Source organism: Gymnodraco acuticeps, unplaced genomic scaffold (assembly GCF_902827175.1).
Source record: "Gymnodraco acuticeps unplaced genomic scaffold, fGymAcu1.1, whole genome shotgun sequence".
Classification (NCBI taxonomy): domain Eukaryota; kingdom Metazoa; phylum Chordata; class Actinopteri; order Perciformes; family Bathydraconidae; genus Gymnodraco; species Gymnodraco acuticeps.
Genome location: NW_022989854.1, coordinates 475,000 through 493,986, shown reverse-complemented (window position 1 = coordinate 493,986; position 18,987 = coordinate 475,000). Strand labels below are relative to the sequence as shown.

The 18,987-nt window shown below is 43.7% G+C and overlaps 1 protein-coding gene across 2 annotated transcripts in view; it reads right to left on the bottom strand.

Annotated features, from left to right (window-relative positions):
• med17 (mediator complex subunit 17) overlaps positions 1 to 9,299 on the bottom strand; it is a 16,380-nt gene extending 7,081 nt beyond the window's left edge. Inside the window, exons 1-9 of one of the 2 annotated variants that reach the window (XM_034239671.1) lie at positions 9,153 to 9,299; positions 8,336 to 8,579; positions 7,736 to 7,899; positions 7,023 to 7,242; positions 6,263 to 6,399; positions 5,852 to 5,933; positions 4,619 to 4,771; positions 3,530 to 3,660; positions 3,006 to 3,190 (exon numbers count right to left, since the gene is read on the bottom strand). In XM_034239671.1, the coding sequence (XP_034095562.1) occupies positions 3,006 to 3,190; positions 3,530 to 3,660; positions 4,619 to 4,771; positions 5,852 to 5,933; positions 6,263 to 6,399; positions 7,023 to 7,242; positions 7,736 to 7,899; positions 8,336 to 8,570 (1,307 nt within the window). In that variant the 5' untranslated portion in view covers positions 8,571 to 8,579; positions 9,153 to 9,299. Of the gene's footprint in view, positions 1 to 3,005; positions 3,191 to 3,529; positions 3,661 to 4,618; positions 4,772 to 5,851; positions 5,934 to 6,262; positions 6,400 to 7,022; positions 7,243 to 7,735; positions 7,900 to 8,335; positions 8,580 to 8,997 lie in introns of both variants that reach the window. The other variant, XM_034239679.1, reaches the window with a different exon arrangement.
• Between the last annotated feature and the right edge of the window lie 9,688 nt (positions 9,300 to 18,987).

Sequence of the window (18,987 nt, the reverse complement as noted above, 5' to 3'; positions counted from 1 at the left end):
GACTAAAACTGACAACGTTCAGCCAGCGGCAGAGGGGCAAGCAAGTGGCAAGGAGTTCAAGCGGGAGTACCGGGTTCAGTGGGAGCAAGAGTTTAAGTAGCTGAGGAGGGAAGACGGAAAAAATGTTCTGCGACATCTGTAGAAAAGCTAAGATGAGTAACGGATTTGTCCGAAGGTGCACGGCGATGCAGAAATCAGCGTTCAGGCTACAGCAGGTCAATTGAGTTGTTCTTGTAAATGTTTTGTTCATATTCTGATTGTAATTGTCTCATTTAAAACGATGGCATTGTTCATATTTGCCTGTTTAGGCACAATGGTCGCGTGTTTTTAGCGGCCTCTGCCCCCTCTGCTGTGCCGTCTGCCAGGAACAAATAAATCATTCATGTTCATGTTGACATGAAAAGTGACCACACGGTCGGTGTGTTTTTTTTTCTCCATGCCCTTAAAAGTTCTGTATGAATCATTAAAACATGAATGAATGAACATTTGCTGCTCAGTACCCAAACATAAATATTAAATATGTCTCATCTCATCATTAAAACATGAAAAATAAAATGACGGGTAATAATGGATTATGACGGAAATTTTACGATCCTGAAGTCTAACGCAACCACTGATATATAGTATATTTATTAGGGTGGTCCTTCGTGAGAGGTACATTTTTTTTTTAATAACAAAATCTGACAACATGTACCCCTCCCTCATGGAGCTGGTCTGCCACACCAGCAGCCACGGTGCTGCAACTGAGGCTAAACTTCCAGGTTGATGAGGGAGGGGTACATGTTGTCAGATTGAGAAAACAATTCACCAGGAGAGTTTTCTTGAATAATAGAATGAATTCTGGGGGTTGGAGCTTAGACTTTCCAACTTTCAATTTTAAGGACCACCCTAATATATATATATATATATATATATATATATATATATATTAGGGCTGTCAGTCGATTAAAATATTTAATGGCATGATTGTCCATAGTTAATCGCGATTAATCGCAAATTAATCGCACATTTTTGATCTGTTCTAAATGTACCTTAGAGGAATATTTTTCAAGTTTTTAATACTCTTATCAACATATGAGTGGACAAATGTGCTTTATGCTAATGTTTATTATCATTTGAACAATGACAAATATCCTCATGAATATTAAACACAACAACCTCTGAACATTACAAATATTCGCCTCAATTCAACCTGGAACCTCTCTCATACAATAAAAATTGTGTATGTGTGTGTGTGTGTGTGTGTGTGTGTGTGTGTGTATGCGTGCGTGTGTGTGTGTGTGTGTGATGGATCATTGGAGCTATGTGCAACTCAAGGCATATGCTCGAACGGGAGCTGCCTGGACGCTGCAATCATGTTGCGCACTATCCGTTCTGAGTGTGCTGACTTTCGTACAATGTCCCACTGTCTGGCTTCCTGCATAAAGTCAAGTGCTCGGCGCAGTTGTGGCGAAATGTCGCTCCTCTGTTTTCATTTAAACAGCTCCATATCCGTTAGCGCAGCTAGCTAGCACCAGATGCTAACAACAACAATGCACGTAAGGTCTCTCTCTCGCTCGCTCGGGACACACATACACACACCCTCCCGGTCCTCCCAACAGCCAGTCGGTGCCTGCCGGTGAGCGTGGAAGTGTGGTCTGCCACAAGCGGGCGGCAGGAGCGGGGCTGTCAGCATCAGCTTGTAGATGGTATTTTAAACTCGATGCGCTCTGAAACTACGGGGCGACAGAGGACAAAAAATACACATGCTTTAATCGCGTTAAAATAATTAGTGGCGTTCATTTTTTTTTGCGTTAACGCGTTATTAACGTGTTATTTTCAAAAGCTTTTTTGGTCTGATGCTTCGATTCATTTTAAACAGACCCTTCAACAAAAGGATACCCAAAATCTAAATATTGGATTGTTCTTTCTTAGTAAGATTCCATTTTCATTACAATTGGGGTCTTACCTTGACTTGAAGATGAAGTCCATGCTATCCTTCTGGACAACAATCTCTATTACTTTTTTGTAAAAGTCCTCCTTATCTTCCTCTAGTTTCAAAAGTCTAGCTTGTTGTTTGCGTCTACCGTCTCTGCGTAGAATAACAGTAGCAACAAGAACCTGTGGGCTCCCTTGCGCCCCCTTCAGTGCGGCAGAGGTTATGGCTGCCTCCCCTGGTGATTTTTTCATTGCCGTTGTATCATGAGACCAGCGGGCCTAAATATCATATATACGTGAAATAAGTTATTTAGAGACTATGGATGGCGAGGATAAATGTAATAAAGGGATCTACAAACATTACATTGGTGACATACAGTGAGATGGTAACAGGCATGCGCTTAGGGCCCGCTTTCCAGCCAGTTTCTGTGGGGTGACGCATTCTGAGGTGAGGCAGAGCTCATCTGTGCCTCACCTCACCACACAGTAATAACTGGCTTGAGCGCGCTCACAAAATAAGTGCCCGCGCTACATTAGTGCCCGCGCTCCAGCCAGTTACTGTGGGCTTACGAGAGGCAGAGCTCGTCCCTGCCTCACTTCTCATCGCTCCCATGTAGTTGTAGCGGAGCTCGGCAAATTTGCTGATTTTGACTATAAAAAGCGATTGGAATCAAACATAAATCACATTTACAACACAGATCAGTGGAGACATTTTATTATTATTTAGTTTTTCTTTAGTTGTTTTCCGTTACATTGGAGTATGACAGGTGAGGCTCTGCCTCCCCTGCCTCCCCTGACTGCACGTCGCTGATATACACACACTATATATATATATATATATATATATGTGTGTGTGTGTTTATTACCTTAATTATATTTCATGTTTTCATTGTTAAAAAGGGGTTTACAATCAATGATATATGTCATTGTCTCAATTTTAAGTACATTTGAATTTTCCTTTCTTTGAAATGTTGTTTTGTTTTTTTGCACGGATGGTGAACTTCTGTAACTAAAGTACTGCAATTGTAAATTATGCATAATTTCTTTGACAAAAAAAAGAAAATAGCAGATGGTAAGATTAAAGCTACCTGCTACGTAGGAAGATGTGTTTGGCCTGTTTGATGATCTTCTCCAGAAGGCCCTCGTTCTGCTGCAGGTTGGAGATCTCAGCTTTGTCGTAGGCCATGGGCCCCGCGAGGCGCATGCGTTTGTGGCCAAAGGGGGCGCTAGCAGGATGAGGCATCACCACAGAGCTCAGCTGCTGCTTGTGGAACTGTAAAAGAACCGTTTGGTTCAAATGTAACCATTGTAAATGAAGTAAAAGACTTCTGCTCATGGGACTTTTCTAGATATATTTAGGGCGGTATTTTAGACATTAGATATGAGCTTGCAGATTCTTCCGGAAATTAAAACTGAAATTAAACTGTTGACTAGGTTCGCTCACAGTTTTCCTTTGTGAACTAAAAAAATGATCTGTCCACGATACGTTATCATTCTCTCTGGTCAAATTGTTTCAAAATATCTTTTGAAATGTTGGTGGCTCAATGTCTTGCTGTATCAATATGTGTGATAAGAAAACAGCTTTACATGCAGAGGAACAGCAGTGTTTCACCTCTCTCATCATCTGATGCAGATTGTGTTCCAGTACGTAAAGGTGGTCGTCTGGTTTGGGTTTCTCTGGAGACGCTCGATGGTTCTTCTTCTCTCCCGTGGAGTGGCAGAGTGAGATGGACAGCTGCAGTCCTATAAAGGAACAAACAGTATATTGTTTTATGCCTCTGTTCAGAGAGGGAAAAGGGCTACTCCAGAGATACACTTGACCAAAGGTTTTTCTGTCTTTTGTCCTCTTTTAAATATGTTCCTAATAGAGTGGTGCAGTGACGAGTCCTAAAACCCGGAAGTGAGTTAGCATTTTACCACTACCGGGGCGGTTCCCTCGTCTCAGAGCCAATGGGATTTCTCCATAGGATTTTGGAAAATAGCTCAAAATACGGTCTGTGGTTGACACAAGTCAAGAGACGGATCACGTTTTGCTCTACGACATTAAATACATCAGCAGTGGTGCTTTTTGAAGAGTTGACGGGTCTGAAAAACGATGGTTGTTATCAAGTGGCTGAATAGGACTACAGAAGTCGTGGAGGACGTTGTACGTCATTACGCCGAACACGTAAAGACTCCTCTAAGTTAGTTTCTGTTCTGCTTGAAAGTAAGTCCCTGCCTCCTGCAAACTGTTCAAACAAACGCTTCAAGTTGGACCATTTTGAATCTGTATGTTTGAATATGGATTTTAAGTTGTGACGTTGAAGCAGCGACCCTGCTGTACTCTGCTGTAGTTCCTTTATAGCATAACGTTAGCATTTTGCTTCTGGCGATTAGATTTATGATTAGAAAATTATAAAAGTAGGATAGACATGTGGAGATTATCCAGCTGAACAAAACGTGCATTTATCAAACAGGTTCGTTTTCCACAGACCTTATTTCCAGCTATTTTCCAAAATCCTATGGAGAAATCCCATTGCTTTCTGTCGAGGGAACCCATACGCAGCTTACTTCCGGGTAAATACGTCATCCCTGCACCACTCTATGTAGAACTATTACAACATAGCACAGGCCTATAGTGATACACGTCAATGTTTTATAGGCAACAAACATTGATGTTCCTGTGAAAACGTCAAACAAAACATGTCATCAGCGTTGTGACCTGGGAAGGGCTGTGAGATGATCTGGTTCTTCACAACGATGTGAGGGATCTGGGATTTAATCTGGACGGCTTCTCTGGACAGCTGGGCGAAGATCTCCTTACACAGCAGAACATTCTGAGCCGCCTCGAGCTTCACGTGCCACTGCTGGGTGCCTGGGTGCAGAGGAAAGAGATGGAGAAGAGACGACGACAGGAACAAAGGGTTTAGGTGATGAGGGGAAGATGCCAAAGATAAACTAATGGGAAGTGAAGAAAAAGAGATAAGGAGATAACATCCTTTTGATCGTCTAGAGCAGGGGTATCCAACACGGTGCCCGCGGGTACTTAGTCGCCCGCGGGGCATGTTCTAAAAATAGCTCACCAAGCAAATCCAAAATGTATAAAATACACAAAACAAAAAAGGAAATGTAATTAAAAGAATCTACCCTATGCATAAACGAAACCTCAATCAAGGCGAACTCTATATCTATCTAACACCCCTCCTCCCCCCACCCCCACAATGAATATCGACCAATCACGTTCTTGCTTGATTTGCGGGACCAGCGTTGCAGTAGTAACACATCAGCCCCATTGAACAGCCTATCATGCCAGCCTATACAACACATGAGGGGCAGAGCTTTACTCTGTGTGTTGCAACATGCATATATATTTATTGCACTTGACGCACACACACACGCATGGCGTAATCTCCACTGGGGGGGACATGTCCCCCGCTCTTTTCGATCATATTCTAAAGATGTTTGGATTATTGAAAAGTATACAGCTCCCTTTCATCTGAGAGTTGAGAGCTGTATCCATAAATTCATTTTGTGCCCAAAGTGCACCAGATTGATGCATTTCACTTCAACATTTAAAAAACATCTTCCTGGGGGAGCATGCCCCCGGACCCCACTAGAGGAGGTGAGGACCCCCCTAGAGGAGGTGAGGTCCACCCCCAAATAAAGCAGGTTAAAAATAATTGAATTGAATACATGTTATTTTAGTAAACACTGAAAAGGGGTCCCACAGACCCAAACAGCACACAAAGGTTAAAGGTCAGCATATAATAATGTTAAAATGTGATAAATATATACACAAAAGAGTAAAAGTAACCCCCGACTAGTTTTATTTTTTGAAAGTAGCTCTCATCCTAAAAAAGGTTGGAGACCCCTGACCTAGAGGCAGAGACTCACCTCATTAAACATGTATCACTTGTAATGATTGAACATCTCTGGGTGGGGAATTGAACCGTACCTGCTTTGGTCTTTGGAAGTCTCCTGAACAGGCTGACCGTCCCCAGGTCACCGATATCTGGAGACTGTTTCTGGATGGACACCTGAAGACATAAACAGCACTTTTACAACTACAATTCTGAAACACATGACACGTCACAAAAAACTAATACAAAGGGCGGACGGCACAGGACATCCACCAAACCGCTCTGCATAACCAACTCCAATGTTGCCACTTCCCAGCTGCTTCAGGGGAATTCATTCGTTTCCCTGTTTTTTTCCTCATGCATTTGATACAAGAATGCAGAGGTGAGTGAGAAATGTGTTATCATCAATGAACTCCAGATGCTAATCACCGTGTGTAAAGTCAACACAGATGTTTCCTTGTTACCACTCATATAGAAAAACATTCAGTTATGGTTTTGATTTGTACCTTGATATAAGCAGATCCCTCTAAATCACTGGGGATCTGCACATCTAGGGGGCAGTAGTCCTCCGGGGTCTTTTTGTCCAGATCAATATCTGTGTTCTTGATCACCTCAAACGTGCCATGGTGAGGAAAAAGGGAACCTGCATGGGTAAGTATTCAACACATGTTAGATTGGGATTAGATCAGAAGTTAAAGTGTCCTTGTATTACGTTGTAGAAAGCAGTCATGTTGGAACATGTTTTGATCCCAAAGGCTATACAATTGCTAAACACATGAGCTCTGTAAAGGAACGTCCTTCATAGACTATAGCATTCATCTGTTTGCATCTTACAATTCATTTATTACTACACCAAACAGTATGTCATTTCACTGTACACTATTTCATCTGACATCCTGTTCTTGTTTATCTGATTCTATATACATGTGTAAAGACTCCTGCCTTCACTTGGTCACTTACAACATTCTCTGCATTATTTACATTACTGGATTTATTTGGTCTTGCACCATTTCATTCTACTCTGTTTCTTCTATTTCTTTTTTGATTTGTTTTATTGTTTTGGGTCATATATATATATATATATATATATATATATATATATATATACAGACCCAAAACACACACATATATATATATATATATAGCATTGTTGGAGGAGCCAGGGACTTCAGATGAGAGATCTACACTGTAGCTACTGTGCATCTGACAATATAGCCTTTGAGTCTTTGAAGGAGCCCTTAGAGTCTCTCTTAGAGGCGTTCTCACCTGCGCTGCGGTAGCTGAGGTCTCCCAGGATCTTGTCTCCCACTTTGCGTAGTTTCCACTGGGAGCGGAGGCGCAGCAGCTCAGAGTTGAAGTCCCTCTGCCTCCTGTTCTCCTGGTTCTCTGCTACTGACTTGCTGAGCTTCTCTGCTCCCTTCAGGAGGAGCTGCGCTGCTGTGCCCAATAACTTCTTTTTACTGATCAGCTGGAACACCTGGGGGGTCTGCACAAAGCAAGGACAGCTGTTGTGCATTGGAAGTCATTATGTAGAAAATAAACCTGTTTTCTCTTCACTAGAATGCTTTTATCAATCTACATTGTTTTGGTGTGAAACTAGATGGAACAAAAAAACAAACATATGAACAGTCAACAGTCAACGAGTGAACACGCACTTCATGTCCATGAGTAGATGCATGCTTCATTCTGCATAGTGATACAATTGGTGGATACATACATATGAGAAGCAAACGAGCAATGTCTATGATCAGAAATCATGACTTGATTACTTCAGATAGTCAAAAGAACCCATTGTGAGCAGAATTATGTAGGACCGTTTTTTTCCAACCAAACTACGCCCACCAACCACTGTGCAAGTGAGTCCATTTCCAATTGAATGGAAAGAAAGCAATATCTAGATTGATAAAAAGCACTTCATGTAAATATATACTTTTGAATTTGGGGTGAACTGGCCCTTTAAATGATATTCTCCTGTTGACCTTGTTAGCTGCTGGGTCCTGAGACACTGGGTCTAAAGCCATGTACTTCTTCTCTTTCACCACGCTGAGCACGTCGTGCAGCACACACATCTCCGTCAGGGCGCTGCGCAGGTTGTTACGCACCGAGTCCCAGGGCCAGAGAGACGGCTGGAACTTCACTGTGCCTGTGGGAGGAAAACACAAATCCACTTTTCATCTAAGAAAAACACCATCTATGTGACTGAAGCATTGCTAACTGATAACAGGACAGTGCTGCAGAGAGTGGTGTCAGTCATGTATTTCAAGCAAAGTATTTTCATTATAAATTGTAAAATGTTCCAACTGGATCTTGACGAGAAAATCCTTCACCTTCTGCTTTTTTTTTTTTTTAACGTAGCACCTTAAAGATCGGTGACCATGCAGCGGAAAATGTGAGGAAACCTTATTATGAAAATCTCATATTTTCCTCTAAATGTATAGAATTCCCTGATACTGCCTGGTGCACCCTTTATTCAACCCAATGAGTTGATTTTGATCGGAAGTACATTTCAACAGAGTGTAACAATGATGATCAGTCTTGGCTGTGACACAGCAGCTCTGCTTTCTCTGAGCATACGTTACCTTCCTCTTCCTCGGTCTCCTGCTTGTTCCACTCGCTGTCCCTGGGTTCACCTTCGACCTCATCCTCCTCCGAGTCAGATCCCTGGCTGAAGTCTATTCTTTGTGCCAACTTCGCCAGGTTCTGGGACATGGAGAGAGGAGGGACGTATGTTTCTGTTCCATCGAGGGCCACTTCCTGCACCTGCTTCTCACAGGTAGACTCGATGCTGACCCTCACTGCTGGACCACCTGACATGATGACTGGCTGATAAGAGGGAGACAAGTAGAGACACTCAATCATCAACTGTCAGAGACACTGTAGAGAACAGGACATGTAGGACATTCAGCGGAGTGGATCCCTGCATTTGACATCTTCTAAAGCCAGTCTGAAAAAGAGTAGGCACTTCATAAATGTTTACTAGTATGGCTTTTAATACTTGATGGTTTATTTGTCCGAGTGGTGAAATGTAACTAAGTACATTTACTCAAGTACTCTTAATTACACATTTTAAGTAGCCTACGTGTGCTTAACTTGAATATTCTACTTTTTACTGCACTACTTTTGTCTGTAAGGATTGTAAGGTTCGATTGCAGTAGGACATTATGTAGTTCTGCATGTTTATAGTTCTGTTTACTTACCATGGTTATTTCTAAATAACAAGATAGCTGTATAAATAACTTACCGATTATTACTCTCCTACAGCATTTGATTGTGTATTGCTGCTTCTAGCTAGCAAACCTTGCTAGCGTTAGCCACTTGCTAATCTCAATGGATAAATAGAAGAACCAGAGCTCAAAAGAAGTGAAAGAACGACAACACTATTCGTGTAATTCTTACCTCTAGTATGCACTGAAGTACATAAAGGTGTTTCACTAGAGTGGAATATTGTTTCCAGCAGCGAAGTGAATGGTTTACTCTTCGCTCTCCACCATAGACTGTATATATGGCTGTCTCCACACAGAACCGACGGCACTCTGCTGCCCCCTGGCGTTACTCATTGGTTATTTCAACTTCTTTTGTTTTTATGGAGGGCTACAAACCGAAGTTTAAAGCCGCATGCCGCCACCTACTGTACCGGAGTGTGTAACTTCAAGACAATTTATATATTTATTTATTTAATCCAGGAGTTCTTTACCTTTATTAATCCAGGAGTTTCAGAATTCAGGAGTTTAATTAGTGAGTGCAAAAAGCAGGACAAACTAGAAAATGCATTTCCAGCAGAAAATGCGTGCGAATGCAGTAAACTGTGAACTTTTGTTGCTGAATTTAGCGGAAAATGCAGAAAAAGCTGAATATGTTATTAGCTGAATGGTAGCTGCTTTTAGCTACAAAAACCAAGTAAGTGTGTTGCTGAATTTAGTGGAGAAATGCAGAAAAGTGAAATTATTTGAATCAAAATGGTTACAGCTCAAATGCATTGCAATGACTTTGTTGGAAACTTGAAAGTGAAATGTTAAACTGGAAGAGTAGGAAAAATAATGAAAAAGCTTAATATTTAAAAGAAAAGGTTTAAAAAAGGTATAAACAACATGTAGAGCCTCAATGTCCTGAAATAGCTGAATAATGTAATAGTTGGTCATTGTTTCTTTAGCTGAAAGTAGGCTGAAGGAGTTAAATATCAGATGTAAGTAGTAGTGAATGAATGTGTATTAAGAAGAGAAAATAAAGTAAAAATGCTTTGAAAAGCAGCAGAATATTTGAACTGCAAATTTTTGAACTAAAACCATACGTCACCAATAATATATAAAATATGTGGAACGTGTGTCTGTGTCTGTGTCCCTGTCTCACTGTGTGTGTGTGTGTGTGTGTGAACATATGTAGTATAGACATCCATTGTGTGTGTGTGTGTGTGTGTGTGTGTACCAGTCTGTCTGTGGGCATGTCTGCTCTGATTAGATGTCACTCAGCTGTTCAGGGCCACAGTGGAGTTATGACATAATCACACAGGTGTTTGTGTTTGAGTTAACGACGTTATCATAACACCTGCGCTTGAGCCCAGAGATCAAATATGTCCATGGTGATGTGCAGTAATCAGTGAGAGGAGAGCTTTTCCATTGATCTGAATGAGAGATAAACCTCTTACATGTGAACGTTTTGTAGAAGAACCGTAACAGATATCGGTAAAACTTCAGTGCGTGGAGCGTCTCAGGACCGTGGGGAGTGTATGTGTGCTTTTTTTTGCTACTTTTGGGTCAATAATGTGGCATTTTTGGCAGATTAACTGTGCAGCTGGTGCTGTGATGAAAGATGACGTTGCATTTACAATTGGCCTTAATGGAGACATGTTGAAAGTTTTTGTCACTTCATGCCCTCAAGAGGCATTTTGTTTAATGTTTTTGTTTAATTTTTTAAAGGTCTTGTGATCATTTTAAAGTTGGAATTAAGTCTCTAGCTGAAAGTATGTGGAAGGAGAAGCATTTGGTGCAAGGTGTAGGTAAAAGAGGATTTGAAGGCTCCTCCCATTGACTTCCATGTTAAAAAAAGAGTTTAAAAAGCTGAATATTTCAAAAAGTATGAAATATTTTGAAAAAGTTGAAAGTTTCCCATCGATTGCTGAAAAGGCTGAATAGTTTAATATTGTAATGGTTTCTGTAGCTGAAAGTATGCTGAAGTTATTCGACGGCAAAGTAGGCTATTTTTTTAAAATAAGAATATAGATTCGAAGAACTATAATGGAATGCTGTAAACAGCATTCGCACTAATAAAGATTTGAAGAACTACAGTGGAATGCTGTAAACAGCATTCACACTAATAAAGATTTGAAGAACTACAGTGGAATGCTGTAAACAGCATTCGGACTAATAAAGATTTGAAGAACTATAGTGGAATGCTGTAGCCACAGCATTCGCACTAATTAAAGAAGAAAAAAAGGGTGCTTTATTCCTGAGATTTTTATCCTGTATTGTTTAAATATTTAATCAAAGCACATGTCCAACTTTCTCTCTCCATTTTTCGGAATCTGGTTTTTATGGTTATTAGAATTTAGCAGTTTAGGTGCTTTATGATCAATATCGTTACAGATGCAATTGCAAACATTGAGGGTAGAAAGTAGGAATGATATTTAGGCCCAATCCCAAACCGCCCCCTACACCCTACCCCTACACACTACCCCTCCGTTTGCGCATTCGCACGGAGGGTCCGCCACATTAAAGGGGACCTATCATGCAAAATGCACTCTTGTACGTATTTTATACATGAATATGTGTCCCCGGTGTGTCAGGGAACTCACCAAGTGTCAGAAAACACAACCCTCTCTCTTTTCCTCCATACCCAAATCTCTAAAAACGGGGCTGCAACGGATCTGATACAGACTGATCCAGATTTGAATTATTTTCTACGTCACAAAAGTGGTGCTCCGCTTAGTGCTCAATTCTCCACCTATCAGGGGAATGAGAGGTTGGGCCACGGCCGGCCATTGCCGCTCGAAAGCGCTGGAGACGCTGTAGTACATATGCCAGGCCTGTAAGTGGCGCTATAGTCTGCCACAAAAGCAGCGAAGAAGACTTCCCTTGCATGGTTGCCATGGTTGCCCTTCTGTTTATTCTCCGCTGTGGCTCTTTTTCTCCCTCCCCGAGGCAAGCGTTTGCGCCTCCTGCTTTAAAACAAATGAATAATGACTATAATCATATGTATGGGATAATGTGCAGCGGCACATCGACGCGGTCGATCTACCCTCTGCTTCGCGTCGGGCTCCTGATCAGCCTGTCGGTGTTCTTTTCCCCGTAATGACCAAGTCGCACATTATCCCGCTTATTACATGGCCACACAAGTAACGATATTACTCCCAATAATAATTTAAATGCTTTTATGGATTTAGAAAATGATTTTATTGATTTAAAACATAGTTGTATGTTGTGGTGATCAATAGGAGTGTAACGGTTCACAAACATTTCGGTTCGGTACGTTTTGGGTACAGCAGAAAAAATTCTCACAAAACATAAATCTTTTTTTTTTTTTTTGTATTATTATTAAACTGTGAATAATGTATTCACTCAAATAAATACAAAATATAATAAAATAAACATTAAAGAGCCTGTGACAGCCTGCCAACAACTGTTGTGCAATGAAATATTGGGCTACTACTCATCTCGAACCGTCAGCTTAAAAAAGAAGGTGCGATACCGTTCCGATAAATATCAATAATTTCGAACATCGCGGGGAAATTCCTTCGACTCATTTTGAAGTTTTGGGGGAAGCCGGAAGTGACGTCAATGCGGGAACGCTTCACTGTGCGGCGAGAGAGCCAAACACGGACAAAGTGTGTTGTCATGCGTAGAAATGGTGAATTACTGAGTTTTGGCACGTTAATAACGTTTTAATGAAGTTGACTACAGTATATTCATATTTGTCAGTGCTTTCATGTCAATTCGGCGAACATAAACATAAATGATCGTGGTGAAGATGATGATTACATTAGGATTAAAAATCGGTAGTGAGAGCTGCTGAATTTCCTCCCGTCGGATGTGATATAAAAACAAATCGATTATTTTTGTAGTTGTAAACTCAAGTGGATTAAACTACATTTATTAGTGCTTTCATGTCAATTCGGCGAACATATGATACATTAAATGATCGTGAGGAGGATGATGATTTAAAAATCGTTTGTTTGAGTCTGCATTTCCTGATGAAAAAACAAACCGATGCTTTTTGTAGTTGTAGTACACCAACGTGGATTAAACGTGTGGTTTTTTTACCACAATGTTGGGGAAATTAATGATAAAATGCACGGATTATGATTATTATTATTATTCCCACTCCGATCGGGACACTAGGTCCACCGTTTCCCCGCATCGAGGCTCTCCACGTTGACAGTTTACGTGGGCTGGGTGCAGTGGCGGACTGGCCATTGGGACGAATCCCGATGGGCCGGTACCGAAGTGGGCCGGTCGGATAAGTCACTAGCACATCCCCCACTCCCCCCCGTTGACAATATACTAGCGGTACCGAAGTGGGCCGGTCGAGAGTCCCGGGCTGATTTTTAGTCCCAGTCCACCATTGGCTACATGACCGTATTATCACCCATATTGACGCAACTAATTCCTAAACTTCTAACAGATAAAACATAAACCGATCCTTCAGCCTCATATGTGCTCTCAGACACGTTCAAAATGAAACTGTCATCGCTGTCATCGCTTGCTGCTGTGTGCGCCATCATGCGTTTACATGCAGATGCTGGGATCCGGAACGGTGCAGCTGGAGCTCTTGGCCCGCAATGACGTCACACATAATTTGGCGGGATTTGAAGAATCCCCAAGAAGATCCAGAATATGGTCAACATTGAAGGGCAGATTAATGGTTATCAAAGTACAAATATCCCAAATCAGTTCAGTAACGGTTTCAAGGGGACAATATTTACTAAAATTGATGGGTTTGGATGATGGGTGAAACCTGTGTCACAGGCTCTTTAAGGTGCAGCATTTCGATGAACTGAAATAATCTGTATTTGAACTGTACCGTACTAGTACCTAAGCAGCCAGTTTGACATTATGACTTGCTTGTCATTGTATTTTCATGTTTTTGTTAAGAAAAATTAACTTGCTTGCCGAAAGGGCAGATCTGCTGGCACTAACAATGTCTCCTGCTCTGGAGAACACCCTCTCGCTAGGGACAGAGGTAGCAGATACAGCCAGGTAGCGCTTTGCTAACATGGCAACATAATGATATTTGTCGTTTGTAATAGCTTTGGCTCGGTCTGAACTTTTTGCGAGTGGTGGAGGCTTAAATGCTAGTAGGAGTTGGGTTTACACTTCAGTCTTTTTTCTTTTGGTACCGGTGATATTCACGTTCGGGTGATGCCTTTACAAAAAACGCTGTTTTTCTTGATATGCCGGAGATTTTTGGAGATGCCCGTGGCTGCCTCGTGCACACGGACTGAGGGTCGGTGCGCCCCCCGCGGAATGGCTGAGGACGTCGCTCGCCATTCCCGCATCGTCTCGGCACTGGAAGACAGCAAGCATTCCGACTACAACGAGACGATACACGACCTGCTAGGTACTGAAGAACCCGACTTCTACCTCATGGAGCTGTTTCTTCAGGACATGCGGCTGCATGTCCAGGCTGCGCTAGCTAACACGGCTAGTGTTGAGCCCCGCGTTTTAGCTGAAGAAGCTATCCGTTCTTCCTGGCCGCCCGGCGATTTACCCCTGAGGTGCTGGCCACTACACGCGGCGGCACCTTCCCTGGTAGAGGCACGCCGCCTAGCAGAGGCTCCGGGACCGACAACATCGATTGACGGCTTACGGTTAGCGGCCGTCTACACCAGCTAACAGCTAACCACGACAGCTAACAACGACAGCTAACAACGGCTAACAGCTAACCACGACAGCTAACGGCTGGCAGCTACCAATAGCTAACAACAGCTAACGACAACTAACAGCTAACGACGGCAGCTAACGGCTAGCAGCTACCGATGACTACCAGCTAGCGGCTAACGACGACAGCTAACGACTAGCTGCTAACGGCTATCGACATCCATCGGTTGACATCCGACTTGTTAACCCGTTTTTTTTGTGGTGCCGGAGAGGAGGTTCGACCTAGTCTGGTTGGCCTCGTGTGGATCCTCTCATAATTTCGCCCATCTGTTTTTGATCGTGGACAGGACGAACCTTTTGGAGCTTTTCCTTGGTGCCTGAGAGGAGGATCGATCATGTCTGGTCGGCCTGGTGTGGACCCTCTCGCTTTTTCACCACCTCGACGGCGGCTTCGGACGTCGCCCACGCTTTCATCTGCGCCTGGGTGGCGCGCTTCTGCACCCCGCCTCGACTCTACGGTTTCGGACGTCGCCCATGTCTTCATCGGCCCGTGGGTGGCGCGCTTCGGGACCCTGTCTGGCCTCTTCCCTCGCCTCGGCGGTTTCGGACGTCGCCCATGCCTTTATCGGCCCATGGGTGGCGCGCTTCTGAACCCTGCCTGGCCTCTCCTCTTACCGCAGCTCACGGTTCGCCTCGACGGCGGCTTCGGACGGCGCCCCATCTGATACCGTCTGGCCTCTCCCCTGTCCACGGCTCCTTCCTCCGGGGATACTGCTCCTGCCCCCCGGGGACACGGCTCCTTCCTCCTGAGGGCTTCATGCCCGCCGCCGCTGTGCCTTCGCCTGCGGCCGGGCAGCGCTCCTCCCTGCTGAGGGGCCATCGGGTTGTTCACGCCCGTCCCCACGTTGCAGCACAGCGGCCCGGCTTTCTACGGCTGGCGGATGTTTTCTTTATTCGCCACGACGCCTACTGTGGCCCCCTTACGACGGCCCGTTCCGGCCCGCCCCCCACCCCCGGTGGGGATGCCCTCGCCCTCGTTAGGGCCCCTACCCTCTCCTGCGGCTCCCTTCCGACGGCCCGTTCCATGGCCCGTTCCATGGCCCGGCCCTCGCCTGCGGCCCCGCCCTCCTCGGCCTCTGTTGTGCTTCCTCCCGGATGCGAGGATTGTGTCCATGGTTGAATTCTGGGGGGGCTTGTGTAGTGATCACTGATTAACATAATTCACCATGGAACTGTGGGTTAGGGGTATTGTTTCCGCACGGACATATGTGTTGCTAACTGTATATATTGTGTGCCCTCCTGGCTTCTTTCTCTTGTCTTCCCGGGCTGCGACCCGACAACATCTACATTTGTGCTGCTCATTAAAGCCAGCTTTGTACCTTCATTACACCGCCTCCGACTCCCTATCTCTCGGCACTACAATGTATTGATTTAAATTGACATGCATTCACTAAGGAAAATAGTCCGTTGTTACTGTTTGAACTAACGTAGCAATGGCAGGAACTGCTTCGATAGCGTTTTTGAGGAGCTTTTTGATTACAGATTTGAAAACATCGTTGCTTGCTTTAAAAGTAGCACAATTCATGATGTCAAACCTTGGAAAGTATCTAGATATCCCTGCCCTAATGCCAAAGTAACTGGCATCTGAATATGTGTCGCCGTTTGATGTCTATGTCTGGACCGCTGCGTAAAAAGGAGGGTTTCTGCCCCGTTACTTCTCTTCTTACATCTATAAGAATAAAACACGGAGGACGGAGATCTCTTTTTTTCCCCCTCTTCTGACAGCCCAGCAGCTGATCTCAAAGCACGCTCCCCTCTCCTACAGGGGGGGGTGTGGTCAGCTGCAGCTCATAGAATCAGCCCCCTGCAAAAACAGGGCTGGAAAGAGCAAATAGAGCGAAATGAGGCATGGCTAAAATGCAGGATCTGTTTGGTATTTTGAAAAAAACCTAAATTTATATACTTTATATAGGTATGGCCCGACAATATATTGTTCAAATATAGCACGATATGTCCCCTTTAAGTGCTGTTCCAAACCAACGAGTGTGGAGCGGTGTGGAGGGGGAGTGGGCTATCAAGCCCTCAAACAGTGAGGTTGCGGTCGGATAATCCAAAAATCAGCTCCTAAATTCTAACCATATCGTCTATTCCTTGACCTCTGAGTGAAACGTCACGGGGTTAAGGGATAGTGGATAGGAGAATTCAAAAGGACTTGGGAGAAGAGACTGCGGTACTTTAGAGAATCCGACTGCACTTTCACTATCCGACGTGTTTATGATACGCCAGCCCAGCGGACGTCATGAATGTGCGTCTGCTGCTGTGGGGAAACTATGGAAACTACAGTTTTCTATACAGCGGACTACAACATGGATGTTTAATAAGAACGAGGGACTACTGTAAACTCATCTAGAGACTCTGCACCGTGCTCTGATGCTGTTGCTTTATGCTTTATGAACGTGGACAACAGAGAAACATATTCTTCAGGACCAAAGTTGGAATTGAAAAAAAAAGGAAAGTGAAACTTATGCTCGTCACCCTCTCCCTCCGGTCCACATTAATACAAATGATCCCAATACGTATGATTGTATGAACTATGAAAAGATCTTAAAATCAATACAGATGTATTTATTATAAACGTTAGTCCTTAACATCTATCACCATTCAAACATATTTTAAAAGTTGAACAAACCCCACACAGCTCAGTAAAGACTGTGAAATGTTGACTTTATTTGATAATTTCAGTAAAAACTAATGTTCATATTTCTCTTTTTGATTATAATACTGATGAACGTTCAAAACAAAGCACTTTGGCAACTTACCACATACGTTTTAAAATGCTTAATAAGCACCGTAACTTTCATGATATCATTTCACGGTCATAATTGGTTGTTTCCGTGAACGGCCGACTGTTGAGTGACGGCAAATGCTGCGGCTGCAATGCATTGTGTTGGAGATTTGGAGGGATAACTGGTCCGCTTTTCAAATCTCCGCGCGTTCCTATGAAGCTGGTTATAATACAGGAAGGAATCCATAGCTACAAAGTAACCGTTAACAATAATCTACTTTAATGGCAATATGACAATGCAATACAATCATTACAATACAACATGATATATTACAGTTATATTGCAATGCTTAAGGAGTAATGCCGGCTTACTCCTGCTCTAGTCCGCATACTACAGAGCTACTTTCACCCGAGGGCAGCATGTGAAGAAGAGGCCGAACGCCAGGGATCCACCGGATATATACCAGAGTAAGAAGGAGGGGTTTGGTGTTAGGTCAGCTGGTCATCTTTTCAGGTCATCTCATTGGGAGACGCAACGCAGCAGGAAACGCAGCAGGAAACCAAACAGGCTCACTTTCCAACAAAAGGTCTCAAGGCCTGCATACCTACACCTCCCCCACAGGGCAATAAAACCCTGTTTACTCCAACCAGCCCAGAATGTTTATAGCCATTTGTAGTCCTTACATTTATGAAAGGATAAAACAGAGAAATCAATATAAAACAAACACAGGTATTGTTTGAACAGTATTCACTTAACTGCTACTGTTGATAACCACCAGAGAAACCCAAGGGACCTCTCTTAACCTCACAAACACTGCAGCTAGATCTAAGTTGAATGCAAATCAGGACATGCTCTCACCTTCCCCCATCTTCCTTTGTCCTCAAAAAACACATGTCAACAGGCCCCAAATGCAGCTCACAGTTTTACCCAAATTATTCTCATTTTAAGCTTAATCCATAGTTTGCTAACATGAATAAATACAAATATAACTCTACAAATCCCCCTTTTTATCTCCTTCTCCAGAGATAAACTTAGACAAGGCATTTTGAAATATACCCACGGTCATTCTTTTCTACTGTGTCCGTAAATCCATCCGAAGCTGGTATTTAGAGTACTTGAAACCTTCATGGAGACCGAACACCACTTTCCATGGCAGTGAAGGAACCATGAGGGGGTAGCTGAGTGCTAGAATCATCAGCCCCCCCCCCCCGAGGAATAGCCCACAAGGACAGCTAATAGGGAGGGGGAGATGCAGCTTTCCCTTCACGGGTAGAACTGATCAGAGCAACGTAGACTCCTCTGCTGCGCCGTCCTGGCTTGCCGTGTCTTTGTCTCCCCAAATCCGCTGACAGCAGCTTCTGGGCTGCCTGCTAGAGAGATGTCTTCCTCCTCCTCGTCCTCCGGCCCGCTGATGGCGGCTTCCGGGTCGATGCTGTAGAGATGTCTTCCCGATCCTCCTTCTCCGGCCCGCTGATGATGCCTCCCGGGTCGTCTGCTGTAAGGATGTCTCCAGGGTCCTGCTCCTCCAGTCCGCTGCTTCCGAGTAGTCCACGTCTGCCAGGGCCACGTCCGTCCTGATGTCGTCCCCTGGTCCTAGCAGGTGGTTTCCCCGCCGCACACTGGCTCCCGTGGTAC